At 41.9% G+C, this 14,300-nt stretch overlaps 1 protein-coding gene across 7 annotated transcripts in view; it reads left to right on the plus strand.

The window, feature by feature from the left end:
- The window catches only part of LOC124875178 (rho GTPase-activating protein 44-like), a 129,386-nt gene that overhangs the window by 106,001 nt on the left and 9,085 nt on the right, over positions 1–14,300 (plus strand). For 2 of the 7 annotated variants that reach the window (XM_047377128.1, XM_047377129.1), the window contains 3 exons: positions 1,465–1,647; positions 4,990–5,105; positions 6,783–7,166. In XM_047377128.1, coding sequence (XP_047233084.1) covers positions 1,465–1,647; positions 4,990–5,105; positions 6,783–7,166 — 683 coding nt within the window. Of the gene's footprint in view, positions 1–1,464; positions 1,648–3,278; positions 4,961–4,989; positions 5,106–6,782; positions 7,167–11,080; positions 11,751–11,798; positions 11,853–14,300 lie in introns of those variants that run through there. The other 5 variants (XM_047377133.1, XM_047377134.1, XM_047377132.1 and 2 more) reach the window with 4 other exon arrangements.

Genomic DNA, 14,300 nt, shown 5'->3' on the forward strand with positions numbered 1-14,300 from the left:
AGGTCCATCCATTGGACCCAGATGCAGATCCACATGTGGTTAAATTTCTAAATGGTTTATGGCAAGAAAACCAACAGCTATAGAATAGAATAGATTGTGATTTTTATAAGCCTTCTAGATGTAGAGGGTTTAAAATACAAGCGTATTATGTAATAACTCACCTTTCTGTGTGAATCGAAAGAGAATAAGGTAAAAACAGAGGCAAACTGGATGTCTTCTGCACCACAGACATTATCTGGCTTTAGATTAGAAATGGCTGGTGTTTGTAATAACAATCATCCAAGTTTATTCTCAAAAGCAGTGTTAAACATACTTTTAATACTGTTATCCAGTGCTGTTTGATGACATAACTTGGTTATTAAATGTCATGTGGGTTGTACACTGAATACCAGCTTTGCTGAGCTCTTAAAACCATACATTCGTATTGCATCCCTGCACAGCAAGAGTTTTGCACTTTGCTCAGTGCAGCACAACTTCCACATCGGCTTGGAGGTACGCACAGCTCCGTAAAGCTTGCGCTGCAACAGTGCCGTTTTCGGTGTGCAAGCCCCCAGGGAGTTTACCTTGGCAAAACTTACAAGGGAGAGGGAATGCTACATAGCTCGCAAATCATTCTGTGTTGCATTCATTTGCAATGGGACATGTGGGATTTATTCATTTATATACTACTTCAGATGGCACATGGGTATACATACTATGGTGCAATTAAACGTGATACTTTTTAATCTGGTAGATATAAATGCTACTTTTGCTTGCAACTCTAGACAAGAACAACACTAAATGTTTGGATGGAAGCATCTGGATTTTGAAATATTGGTTTTCAGCAGATATATAAATTTAGATATCAGATCATAACCCAGTAATCCAGGACAGAAGAATCTTTAGAACGATTTGAGATTTACCTATTTTATAAGTAAAAATTATTCTTGCCCTGCAATGGACTGGCAACCTGTCCAGGGTGTAACCCAACTCCCGGCCATAAACTACTGGAGATAGGCACCAGCTTCCCTGCGACCCACTATGGAAGAAACGGTAGAAAATGACTGAATGATTCTTTACTTCAAGAACAGTATATCTAATTACTTTAGGATCAATTAACTGCCTGAATGTTGCACAGATCAGAGCTTATGGGCTTATTAATTATGTCTGTGCTCATTCTGATATGACATTATGAAATTTTCTGCAAATACACCCTGCTTCAGCTTTACTGCGCTTGTTGTACAGCTATTTCATAATTTACTGTTTCATCTCACTCCTATGTCAATATGAAGCAGAATAGATAGAGGTAAATGAAATCACATGTTGGAAGCAGCTGTTCTATGTTTTGATTGTAGAAACATGTTAGGACAAAGCTGAATTTACATTCTGGAAACCTTAACCTCCCTCCCTCCTCCAATCCACACACACACACACACACGTGGCCTCCTATGATATTATTGGCTTTGCATCTCTGTCCCACTGCAGCATGGGTGTCAGGGTGATGGACACTTCTTGGGTGTCACGCAAGGGTCCGTCATCGACGTGTAAAACGCCGCCAAACACACACGCCTCAACCCCACCCACTGACGCTCCCATCCCCGAGCAGCCTGGGGATTTCTATGCATCCCCATCCCCCACCCCTCCTCCCACTAGCAGCGACCGAGCCAGGTAAGGTTGTTGTGCCCCGCCCTCCTGTTTTAGCCTCTGGCCTCCCACATGCTGGTGCCGCCCTCCCCTACAGCCACACAGCGCTCTCGCCCAACGTAGCTGACATCAGAAACTAAGCCTACAGTTTTCTGTGCTATCATTCATCTTTTCACCCCTGTATGAACCTCAGTATCTCAGTTTTGAAACATTTTACTTTTTGTCTTTTCCTGTTTTTTTGTATTTTTTTTTTACATTGTCTCTAAGCTGTTGGAGTTCTGTGTTGATGTTTTCCCTGAGTGATAAAATTGCAAGTAATGGTAACCCAATGTGAAGATTTAACTCCTCTGTAAGTTTAGTTTACACTGCAAAACACCGAAGAAAGTGGATACAAGTTAATTCTTGGTTAAGATAAAAGGATTCAGTGCTGCATTTACAGTGCCATATAAAAGTATTCACACCCCCATAACTTTCTTGCTTTTTGTCATGTTGCAGCCACAAACATCAATGTATTTTATTAGGATTTAATTTAACTGACCAGCACAAAGTAGAGCATAGCTTTTATGTAAAAGAAAATGATAAAACATTTTTACAAATAAAACTTTAAAAAGCATGAGTACATATGTCTTCAGGCCCTTTTCTGATACATCTAAATAAAATCCTGTGGAATTAATAATTATAATCAATCATCCTCCAACATCTGAAAAAGTATGACACAACAGCAAAAGTATCAAAACATGGCCGCCCACCTAAACTGACCAGGCAAGGAGAGTATTAATTGGTGAAGCAGCAAAGAGACCCATGATAACTTTGGAGGAGCTGCAGAAATCCATAGTTCTGATAGGAGAGTCTAATGACCCAACTGTTAGTTGTCTAGTCCACAAATCTGGCTTTTATGGATGACTGGCAGGAAGAAAGCCAGTGTTAAAGAAAAGCCATGAAAAGTACTGCTCGCAGTTTGCCACAAGACATATAGCAGACATGTAGAAGATGGTGCTCTGCTTAGATGGTTCCAAGATTGAACATTCTAGCAGGGCAATGACCCTAAACATTCAGCCAGAGCTACAATAGAACAGTTTCACATCAAAACGTATTCATATTTTAAAATGGCCCAGTCAAAATCCAGACAAACTGAGAATTGAGAATCTGTGGTAAGACAGAAAAATGTATGTTCATGTGTTCTCTTCATCTTGTATGACTGAGCTTATGTTATTTTGTAAAGAATAGGCTAAAAGACCTGCATTAACTGCAGCAAAAGGTGGTTTTAAAAGATAACCTAGGGGGGTTGAATACAAATGATCACCAAACGTTTTAGGTTTTTATTCGTACAAACTTTGAAAAACCACTTGCTATTTTTCTTCCACTTCACAAGTATCCACTATTTTGTGTTTCTCCATCAAACAAAAACCTAATAAAATGCACTGACGTTTGTGGCTGTAATGTGACAAAAGGTGACAATGTTTAAGTCTCATTATGATATAACAGTTTTTTAACATATTTGTTTTCCATCTTTTCCTTTGAATTTTAAGAAACATTTTCCTGATTTCCAGAACAAACTTCAATACAGCTAACGTCTATTTCCCCCCTGAAGGTATAACTGAATCCACATTAACAGCTCAGTTCCCCATGAAACATTGATATTCTTATCATTGCAGCTCTGATGATGCGTCTTCCAACTGGTCCGACTCCTGTTACGTCTATCCCTCCCCTGAGGAGGAGAGGCCACCTCCCCCTTATCCTTCTTTCTCATCCTCTTCCTCTTTTTCCTCTTGCTCCTCCAACTTTTTCCCTCACCACCATATCTACACCCGAGCACTTCAGAATATGCGTCCCACCGCTCCCACTCCTGAATCTGTTGTACCCCCTGGCCCGTCCCCTCCACCACGCCTAGCCGGATGCAGTCCCCCCCCACTCCTCTTTTCCCCATACCCGTCGCCCCAGCAGCTTGATGTCAATTCCAACCCCAAACCTCACTCCCTGCACCTGCCAAAACGGGCCTCCTTGCCCGACACAATGCATGCGACCCCATCCGAAATGAATGGCTCCACCCTTTACATAAAACCTCCACTCGTTCTTACACGTCACGATCTGTTCCTTGGCTCCCCTAAACCTCCCAACACCCCCCTTTCTGCCCCCCCTCCATGGGCAGCCTTAGCCTGTAGCCACGAAAGAGGAGCCAAGCTGAAGAGGTAAATGGAGAACCAGCTCGCCCGTCCTTCCAACACGACTAACAAAAAATAAGAATCACCAAAGAAATAAAGGGCGATAGGAGAGGGTTGAGGGGAATGGAGATGGAGTTGGAGGAGGGTCTGATTAGGATACTCCCAAAAGCTCCACCCAGTTTCATTTAATTCATTTATGTGATTGCACCAGTCAGTCATGAATGTCAAAGCAGGGTCCTAATATTCCTGGATAATATGGAGCAGTATGGTTTACATTTGATCTAAGGATTTGTCGAAGGATAAGTATGGAAAAAGAAAACAGGGTATTGAAGATTTTCATTGCCAGATTCCTTCCTTCCTTCCTTCCTTCCTTCCTCTCTGCTCTGCTTCCTGTAGTCTTTCTTTTTTCCTTGCCTTTCCCCCTCCTGTCCTTCCTCTCTTCCTTTTCTGTATTTTGTAGTTTTTTAAGCCTAACCTAAAAGAAACTGCAGTTTATAGTGAACTTTTGTATTTCTACCCCAAAAAGGGGTCAAACGTAAACTGCATACTCTGCTAACAGGAACTATCAATGTGCAGGAACCTTGTCAAAGCTCCTTTAAATCTATATTCAATTCATCTTTAATGCAATCGCCATGTTTGGAAATTCTTAAATCCTTCCATGTTGCTAGGATTTTCAGGAGACAGTTGCGAAGCAACAAAGGAAATTCAAAGCTTCCATTGAATATGTTCAATGGGTGTTCATGAGTCATACCAGTGAGCCCAGTAGGTCCAGTACAATGATACCGTCAGTATGAACACAAAGGAAACACCAGTTGAGAAAACATCAGTTAGGGAAGTTGTTGTTTCAACAAAGATTTCATTCTCAGCTTCAACTATCGGTTTACAGTTTATCTGTTGGGTGTAAAAGCCCAGTAATGATCATCTGATGACTGACAGAGCTTTAACTGGTTATACTCTATCCTTCAGATCAAGCATACACTGGCAATCTGCCTGCACTTCTCTGTAAAAGTAAGAAATATCCATTAAGCCAGCAGAATTTGAGATTTCCAAACTGCCTATACAGTAGTCGTCACTTAGACATTTTGACATGGAATTGTGGGTCTTCTCACATGTTTACTATTTTCATAGATTACTATAACTTGGGCTGGCACTGAAAGTATAATGTAACACCTATTTTTTTTTTTGTCCTGCTTTTTTCTTGTAGCACTTTGAAAAACAAGGAGCTGTCTCCAATGATCGGACAAAAGGGACTCCAAGGAGTAGTGACCTCTGGTGGACAGTCACAGCACTCTGAGCACAGCCCACATAGTCTGAGGAGAGGTGAGACTGACCTGAACATGTGCTATGAATGCCATTCACATTCTAGACTTTCTGTCTAAATCTCATACCATCAGATAAAATCTACAGGGCTCCTTTTGCATGAATTACTTGCTTCAGTGCAGCGTGGCATAGCTGTTATCAGCCTGTGGTTCTGTTGAGGTGGTATGGAAGTCCAGGTTGCTTTAAAAGTGACCTTCAGCTCATCTGGCCAAGTACAGTAACACCGTGGTCATTGAACCAGCTTTTGGTATCTTAGGTCATTATGGGCAGGTTCCAAGTTCTGTGGAAAATTAAATTAGCATCTAAATAAAGCTTGTCAGCAGAAGGAAGCATGAAATGCTCTAAAATTTCCTGGTAGATGGCTGCATTGTTTGTGGACTTCAGAAAACACAGTGGACCAAAACCAATAGATGACATGGCACCCCAAGTCATCACTTGCTGTAGAAATTTCACACTAGACTTCAAGCAGCAAGGATTCTGTGCCTCTCCTCTCTTCCTCCAGACTCTGGGACCTTGATTTCCAAATCAAATGCGAACTTTACCTTCATCTGAATGGAAGACGTTAGACCACTGAGGAACAATCCACTTTTTTTCCTCTCAAGATGCTTCTGGCATTTTCTCTGATTCAGGAGTGATGTACCACTGGGAATTTGACAGTTGTAGCCCATGTCCTGGATATGTCTCTGTGTAGTGGCCCTTCATTCCCTCTTCATCTTCAGCTTTCTCACAGGCACCTAAAGGTTTTAGGTCAAAATGTATCAATATTTGAATATATAAAATAGATCATAATTTCATCCTCCTTTCAAAAAACCTTATTCCGTCTGAAAAAAGTAATCCCAGTGCATGATGCTGCTGGGTTTTGGTGTTCTTTTGGTGATGTACGTTATTGCTTTGTGCCAAACTTTCATTTTGGAATTGTAGCCCAAATCTTTCACTTTGCTTTCATCTGACCACAAAACATTTTCCCAACATGTTGGGGAAGATTTTAGCCAGACATGGATGTTTTCTTTGGATGAAAATGCTTCTGTTTTGCGATCCTATTTCTTAGTCCAGACATGTGGAGAGCATAGAAAATTATGGTGACACATAGAATACAAGCAGGGCTTGTTAGAAATTCTTGCTGCTCCGTCAGTGCTGTTGACACCCTCTTGGCAGCCTTCTTGTCATAGTTGACCCATTTTTTTTCTCTGATTATTCAGGACTGTGCCATTCTGTTTATGTAGTCCTGTGGAATATTTTTGTACTCTTCTTCTGATTGATACCTTTGTTCAATCATTTTGATACTTTGTGACCTTTCTGGAAAATATGGTTTGAGCTAATGGATGCACATGACTAAATGTCGTAAAAATCATACCACTTTATCAGTTTCAGTATAATTGATGGCTGGGATGACCTTAAGAAGACCGAATGTTAGAATTGACTTAATTACTGTTAAAACACATAATTAGTTTAAAGGTATACACTCCTATGCTACCAGGTTATTGCAACTTTTTTATTTTTGATCATTTTCACTCTAACAGATTAGTTTGTTTTTAGGTGCGCAATGGGTCATATTAAAGGTGAAAAAAGTTTAGAAATTATCTTTTTACCCTTTAAAAAAGCTGGCAGTTTAACAAGTGTGTACACTTTTGAGATCCTCTGTAGATCTAAATTAGTAGGGTTCTTTTATTCTTTCAGCAAAGAAGACTGCCCCTATTCCACCTAAAGGCCCTTACTGCCAGACAGGGGCCATGTCTGACCAGTCGACAGGTCAACCGTCTCCAGTCAGCCTGTCGCCTACTCCTCCGAGCACCCCTTCCCCCTACGGCTTCAGCTACCCACATGGTTATGCCACCATTGGTTCCCCAAGTCAGTCCCAGATGGCAACCACCCCATCTCTGTCTTCTCCGCCCTCATTGGCAGGCACACTCACCAAACCCAGACCAACCCCTAAGCCGCCCCGCCAGAGGCCCAGCCTGCCTCCCCCTCAACCCCCCACCATACCCGGCACCAGTCCTCAGCCTTTGGAGCATTCATCGGGTCTCCTTGATGGTTTACCTCCTGGAGAAAGCATGTCGACAGGTAACTCAGCACACTTTAATTTTTGGTTTTTATTTTAAAACTTGCTTTGCGTTCCATGTTTATTGGAGTTGGTTTGCTTGCCAAAGTTGCAACATTTTACAACTTAATGTTCTTTATGAATGAAACACTGTGAGTCCAGATTTCACTGGCTGCAATCAAGATCATCACATATTAAACCCACAGTAATGGATAAATATACAAAATGATTAAGCAGGCTTACTCATAATTTTTCCTTAGCTAAATGACTATAATCCACAGTGTTCTGGTTTTCTATGAATAATGAGATCTAGATGGTCCTTGAAGGAGTGTGACTCCTTTTTGCAACACTGTTGCACTAGTTTGACACCTAGTGGTTGACTAAAGTTTTACGCTGAACCTATGAAACCAAGAAACTATCCATAACCCTAACCTTGATATTTGTATATAACATGTCATAGTTTTAAATAAACAAAAGAATAATGTCCATTGTGATATGTATAAATAAAGATGACCAGGTATAACTTTCTGTAAAAAAAGATTTAAAAAAATCTAATATAGATTGTGATATATATATAATATAAAATCTGGCATTGAAATCTTTAATTTTGCCACTATCAAACAAAAACCTTGTATCTCCAAAACTTTTCAGGAAATGAAAAAAATGTCCTTTCTTCAAAATGTGAATTTCTCCTAAATGCTGGTTGGGTGTTTCTCAACGAAACCACAAAAGGTTATGAAGTGTGATCAGTAGAGTTAATTTGCATTAGAAAATCAAAATCTGACGAAAAATGGAGGTATGATGTTTTTGGCCTGACAGCAATGATTTGCAAGTTTTATGTTACATTTGGCATGTTTTTCAAGAATGTTTTAAATAGAATTACTGTTTTTGGCAGTAAATTTATAACTTTATTCTATGTTAATGTGTGACAGTTTACAAAATTAAATAGAATCCTCCCTTTGTTGGGACACTTTATATAAATAATATTGGAATATATCAAAGAGAAGTTGGGAAAACATCAGTATATTGGATAACACACTTACACTGGTAAGGCATAACATTATGACCACCTCTCTAATAGTGTGTTTGTCCCTCTTTTATAACTTAACCTAACCTAACTTTCCAGACCATGGACTCCACTAGGCCCCTGAAGGTGTGCTGTGGTATCTGGCACCAAGATGGTAGCTGCAAATTCAATTCAAATTCAATTCAAAAATGCTTTATTAATCCCAGAGGGAAATTAGATGTTGTTGTAGCTCATATTATAAAGGTTTCTTCAAAGAGCCGTTGTAGATGCCAATTGATGTGGGCAGGAAGGATCTCCTGTAGCGCTCCGTCTTACAACAGATCTGAAGAAGCCTCTGACTGCACACACTGTTGTTGTAGGACAGTCTCATGAAGAGGATGCTCAGGGTTCTCCATAAAGTTCTTCATTTTATGAAGAATCCTTCTTTGCACAATGATCTCCAGAGGTTCCAGAGGAGTCCCCACAACAGAGCCAGCCTTCTTTATTAGCATGTTGAGCTTTTTTACATCCCTGCTTCACAGTTGAATCTCCACTCCAGTCTGTTGTCCAGGTGAACACCGAGGTATTTATACTCCTCCACCACCTCCACTTCTTCTACCATGATGGAAATAGTGTTTGACCCATTCCTGTTTCCCTTAAAATCTACAATCATCTCCTTTTGTTTTATTCATGTTCAAGTTGAGAGGATTGTTTCCACACCATGCCACAAAGCGGTCCACCAGCTCCCTGTACTCAGCTTCTTGTCCATCTCTGATCCACCCCACGACTGCAGAATCATCCGAGTATTTCTGCAGATGACAGGAGTCTGTCTTGTACTGGAAGTCTGAGGTGTACAGAGTGAAAAGGAATGGTGAGAGTACAGTCCCCTGTGGTGCTCCTGTGCTGCTGACTACCTGGTTAGACTCACAACCCTTCAGTCTCACAAACTGTGGTCTGTTTGTCTGGTAGTCTTTGATCTAGGAGATTGTTGAGGCCTCCACCTGAGTCTTCTGGAGTTTCTGACAAAGTAAGTCAGGTTGAATTGTGTTAAATGCACTGGAGAAATCAAAGAACATGATCCTCACAGTGCTGCTGGCTTTGTCCAGATGACAGTGTGTTTGTTGAAGCGGGTATATGATGGCATCTTCAACTCCAACTTCACAGCGATAAGCAAACTGAAGGGGGTCCAGATAGTTTATTGTTTGCTTACTCAGGTGGGCCAACAGGAGTCTCTCTAGGACCTTCATAATGTGGAATGTCACGGCAACAGGTCTATAGTCATTGAAGACTGATGGGTGAGTTTTCTTTGGTACCGGAACAACACAGGAGGTCTTCCACAACACTGGAACCTTCTTCTGAGCCAAGCTAAGATTGAAGAGGTGCTGCAGAATCCCACAGAGCTCCTCTGCACAGGCCTTCAGGACTCTAGGGCTAAACCCATCTGGACCTGCAGCCTTATTCCGGTTCAGTCTTTCCAGTTGTCTCTTCACCTGACTTCTTGAGACACACAGGTGGAAGGGGAGGCATAGGAAGCATCAGCATCTTCTGACTTGGTTGAAGACAAACTTGTAGAAGAAGAAGGGTCCATGGCTGAGGTGGAAGATAAAACATTTGAGGTGTGACAGGAAAGCTATGGGTCAAAGGAGGGTGGGATGTCTGTTTGCCTGTGAGCAGAAGAGAAGGATACTGAGCTTATTTCTGAACTGAACCTATTGAAGAATCTGTTTAGTTCATTGGCTCTGTCCAGACATCCATCGGCCCGATCTTTCTTCTTCTTGCCTGTGATCTTCTTGATAACTGACCACACATCTCTGATATTGTTTTGCTGAAGCTTGCTCTCCAGCTTCTTCTCGGACACTACTTTGCTGTCTCTTATCTTGACTTTAAGTTGCTTCTGTTTACTCCTCAATAATTCCCTGTCTCCCTCTCTGAAGGCTCTTTTTTGTCTTGTTAAGTAGGTCCTTCAGGTCATTGGTGATCCAGGGTTTATTATTGGGGAAGCATCTCACCGTTGTAGTGGGGATGATGTTATCCACACAGACGTTTATATAGTCAGTTACACACTCAGTCATGGCATTGATGTCCTCTCCATTTGGCTGGCCCAGTGCATCCCAGTCTCTAGCCTCAAAGGAACCTCACAGGGCTTCTTCAGCTTCCTGCGACACTAGTGAACTCCCTGGGTGATAATAAGGACGAAAACTTACTGCTAACAGTTCAGTATTTGGACTGGAGAGACAGCACTTCACAGTTACAGGTCCTGGATTACACCATCTGTTGTTCACAAGTACTGCTAGTCCACGTCCTTTGTGTTAGGCACACCCCTTTAAAGCTCTGTCTGCTCATATGGTCAAAAAGCCTGGCAGAGAGATGCTGTAGTCAGGGTTATGATCATGCAGCCATGTCTCAGCGAAACACATAATACTGCATTCCCCGTACTCTGACTGGGTCCTTTGTAGGGCTTGGAGTTCATCCAACTTGTTTCCCAACGATCTCACATTGCTCATCAGAATTGATGGAAGAGATGATTTGAACAATCAGCTGCTCCCGGTTGTTAAAAAAAACACCCAATTGCCATGGTGATGCATCATAACAAATATACAAAAGTAAAAACAAGTATCAGCAAAAATCCTTCCAGCTGCACAGCATCCGATGCCGGAGAGGATAATCGTCCAAAAAATCTATTTTTATCCACCACAAGAGGTATTTCAGTTGTTAAAAAGAATTAATCAAAATGAAAAGTAATAACCTCTAACCTGCTGCCACTTGGAGCAGTGAAATTCTGCTTTCTTCCTCAAAGTCATGAAAGTTGTGAGGTAAAGCCTGTGTGGATCTGACATGTTTGTCCAGCACATCACACAGATTTGAAAGTCAAAACAGCACCAGTTGTTGTGTTCCTTAAATGCTTCCTGAACCATTTTTGCTTTGTGGCAGGGGTCAGCATCCTGCTGGAAGAACACCAATTCCACCCTGACTGGACTGCCGCTATGCAGCTACAACCCCAACAAACTGAGATGTACTGTGTAGTCTGACACCTTTTTATCATTAACATCTTCAGCTACAGTAGCTCCTTTATTGGATTACACCAGAAACGGTCTTCATCACTCCTTTGTTCATTGCTGTTCCGTCCTTGGACCACTTTTGACACATTCTAATGCCTACAGACCTCCAACAAGAGCTGCTGTGCTCCTTTTTTTCCTTTTTTCATACATCTATGAGGACATATCACCTGCTGCTTGATATAACCCACCCACTAAAAGGTGCAATGATGAAAAGATTATCAGTGTTATACACCTCTCAGTGGCCATAATGTTTCACCTGATATCCCTAAATAAAAATGTTTCTGACAATATAGGGAAGATGGACACCTTATTCTCAGTTACAGTCTTTTGGTGCTGTTAATTTAAGATTAAATCAAATAGGCTGGAACTGGATTGAGTGACCAAATCCTTCTTAACAACTTTTTCTAGACACTTAACCTAATAACATTATCCTTTTATGTAGCTTTCCTAATCCTGTCTGTTTGTGTGTAATCTTGTTAGACATAATGTTTTGTTTATGTATTTATTTGTTTCATCTCCAGAAGATTCTCACCTTGTTTAAATCTAACTTTTCCTTATTGTCCGACTGCTCTGGTTGTCTTGACTTTCAGCCGTATGAAGGGAGAGGTTCACTATCATTCAAAGTCTCAGAGGGCGTTTTTAGGGTAAGCAGGATTTACTGTGATGAAGAACCTCTTCTCCCCGTCTCATCCCTTCGCCCCTTCTGTCATCTCACCTAAACTTGGAGTCAGTGAAGATATAATTTACAAGTTGATGCTGCCTAGAAGCAGATTTTGGGTTTGGTTACTCTGTTCTTCGGCTGCATCACTTTCAGGCTACAATCACTTTCGTTTTTTATTGTGGATGTCACCTGTACAGCACTGTTCACACCGATTGGCACCCCTGGTAAAGATGAGTAAAAAATTAAAATACAAAACCTTCAATTCAAGTTAATTTGTTTAAAGGGGGAATTTCTTTTTCATGTTTTTTGTTTTTTGTTTTTACAAATTCACTTGGTTTATTTTTTTTGCCATATTTCAAGCAATTTCTGTAAAATAAAGTGAAGCATTAATTTTTATTTTAGGAAGTTTTAATACTTCATTGATGAAATAGTGATACAGAAGCCTGTTTCTCTTAGCCACTCTTCAAAATAGGAAAGGCAAGCAAACATCACATTCAAGTCGGAAGTATGTTAAAATGGCTTCCAGAAAATAGTTACTTGCCTAAGCCTGCCCACATGTAAAGTCAGAGAAATAATTAAGTTTAAAACAGCCAGAACTGGGACAAACAAGGCTGGACGAGGACCCATTGATCTTGCCACCACTTGCACTAAAGGAGAATGTTAGGGGGGGCACACCAACTTCTAAAGATCACTGTTAATCAGCAGCAGCAGCTAGTAACGGGTTATGGTCACCAAATCTCCGAGAGTTACTAGATGCCATCTTTATTCCAACTAGTTGTTTTTGGGAAAAACCGTTTCTATCCACACTACACAGCACATCAACAGTACTAAACGCCACTGGGACTTCAACTGACACCATGTATTTTGATCAGATGAAACTAAGATTTAAAGGTTAAACTGTGTTAAACTGACCCGACCCGCATACATTGGGTACTAATGGAAAAGGGCTGCAAGATTGAGCTTTTAAAAAAACAGGGTGGGTCTAGCTTTAAACATAAGATAAATATGCAATGCTCAAAAAATAAAGGGAACACTTGAACAACACAATATAACTCCAAGTAAATCAAACTTCTGTGAAATCAAACTGTCCACTTAGGAAGCAACACTGATTGACAATCAATTTCACAACTGTTGTGCAAATGGAAAAGACAACAGGGGGAAATCTTTGGTGATTAGCAAGACACACTCAATAAAAAGGAGTGGTTCTGCAGGTGGGGACCACAGACCACTTCTCAGTACCTATGCTTTCTGGCTGATGTTTTGGTCATTTTTGAATGTTGGTGCTGCTTTCACACTCGTGGTAGCATGAGACGGACCCTACAACCCACACAAGTGGCTCAGGTAGTGCAGCTTATCCAGGATGGCACATCAATGCGAGCTGTGGCAAGAAGGTTTGCTGTGTCTGTCAGCGTAGTGTCCAGAGCCTGGAGGCGCTACCAGGAGACAGGCCAGTACACCAGGAGACGTGGAGGAGGCCGTAGGAGGGCAACAACCCAGCAGCAGGACCGCTACCTCCGCCTTTGTGCAAGGAGGAACAGGAGGAGCACTGCCAGAGCCCTGCAAAATGACCTCCAGCAGGCTACAAATGTGCATGTGTCTGCACAAACGGTTAGAAACCGACTTCATGAGGATGGTATGAGGACCCGACGTCCACAAATGGGGGTTGTGCTCACAGCCCAACACCGTGCAGGACGCTTGGCATTTGCCAGAGAACACCAGGATTGGCAAATTCGCCACTGGCGCCCTGTGCTCTTCACAGATGAAAGCAGGTTCACACTGAGTACATGTGACAGAGTCTGGAGACACCATGGAGAGCGATCTGCTGCCTGCAACATCCTTCAGCATGACCGGTTTGGCAGTGGGTCAGTAATGGTTTAGGGTGGCATTTCTTTGGAGGGCCACATGGCCCTCCATGTGTTCGTCAGAGGTAGCCTGACTGCCATTAGGTAGCGAGATGAGATCCTCAGACCCCTTGTGAGACCATATGCTGGTGCGGTTGGCCCTGGGTTCCTCCTAATGCAGGACAATGCTAGACCTCATGTGGCTGGAAGGTGTCAGCAGTTCCTGCGAGATGAAGACATTGAAGCTATGGACTGGCCCGGCCATTCCCCAGACCTGAATCCGATTGAGCACATCTGGGACATCATGTCTCGCTCCATCCACCAACGTCAGACTGTCTAGGAGTTGGCGGATGCTTTAGTCCAGGTCTGGGAGGAGATTCCTCAGGAGACCATCCACCGTCTCATCAGGAGCATGCCCAGGTGTTGTAGGGAGGTCATACAGGCACGTGGAGGCCACACACAATACTGAGCCTCATTTTGACTTGTTTTAAGGACATTACATCAAAGTTGGATCAGCCTGTAGTGTGTTTTTCCACTTTAATTTTGTGTGTGACTCCAAATCCAGGCCTCCATTGGTTAATACATTTGAT

This window comes from Girardinichthys multiradiatus, chromosome 10 (assembly GCF_021462225.1).
Source record: "Girardinichthys multiradiatus isolate DD_20200921_A chromosome 10, DD_fGirMul_XY1, whole genome shotgun sequence".
Classification (NCBI taxonomy): domain Eukaryota; kingdom Metazoa; phylum Chordata; class Actinopteri; order Cyprinodontiformes; family Goodeidae; genus Girardinichthys; species Girardinichthys multiradiatus.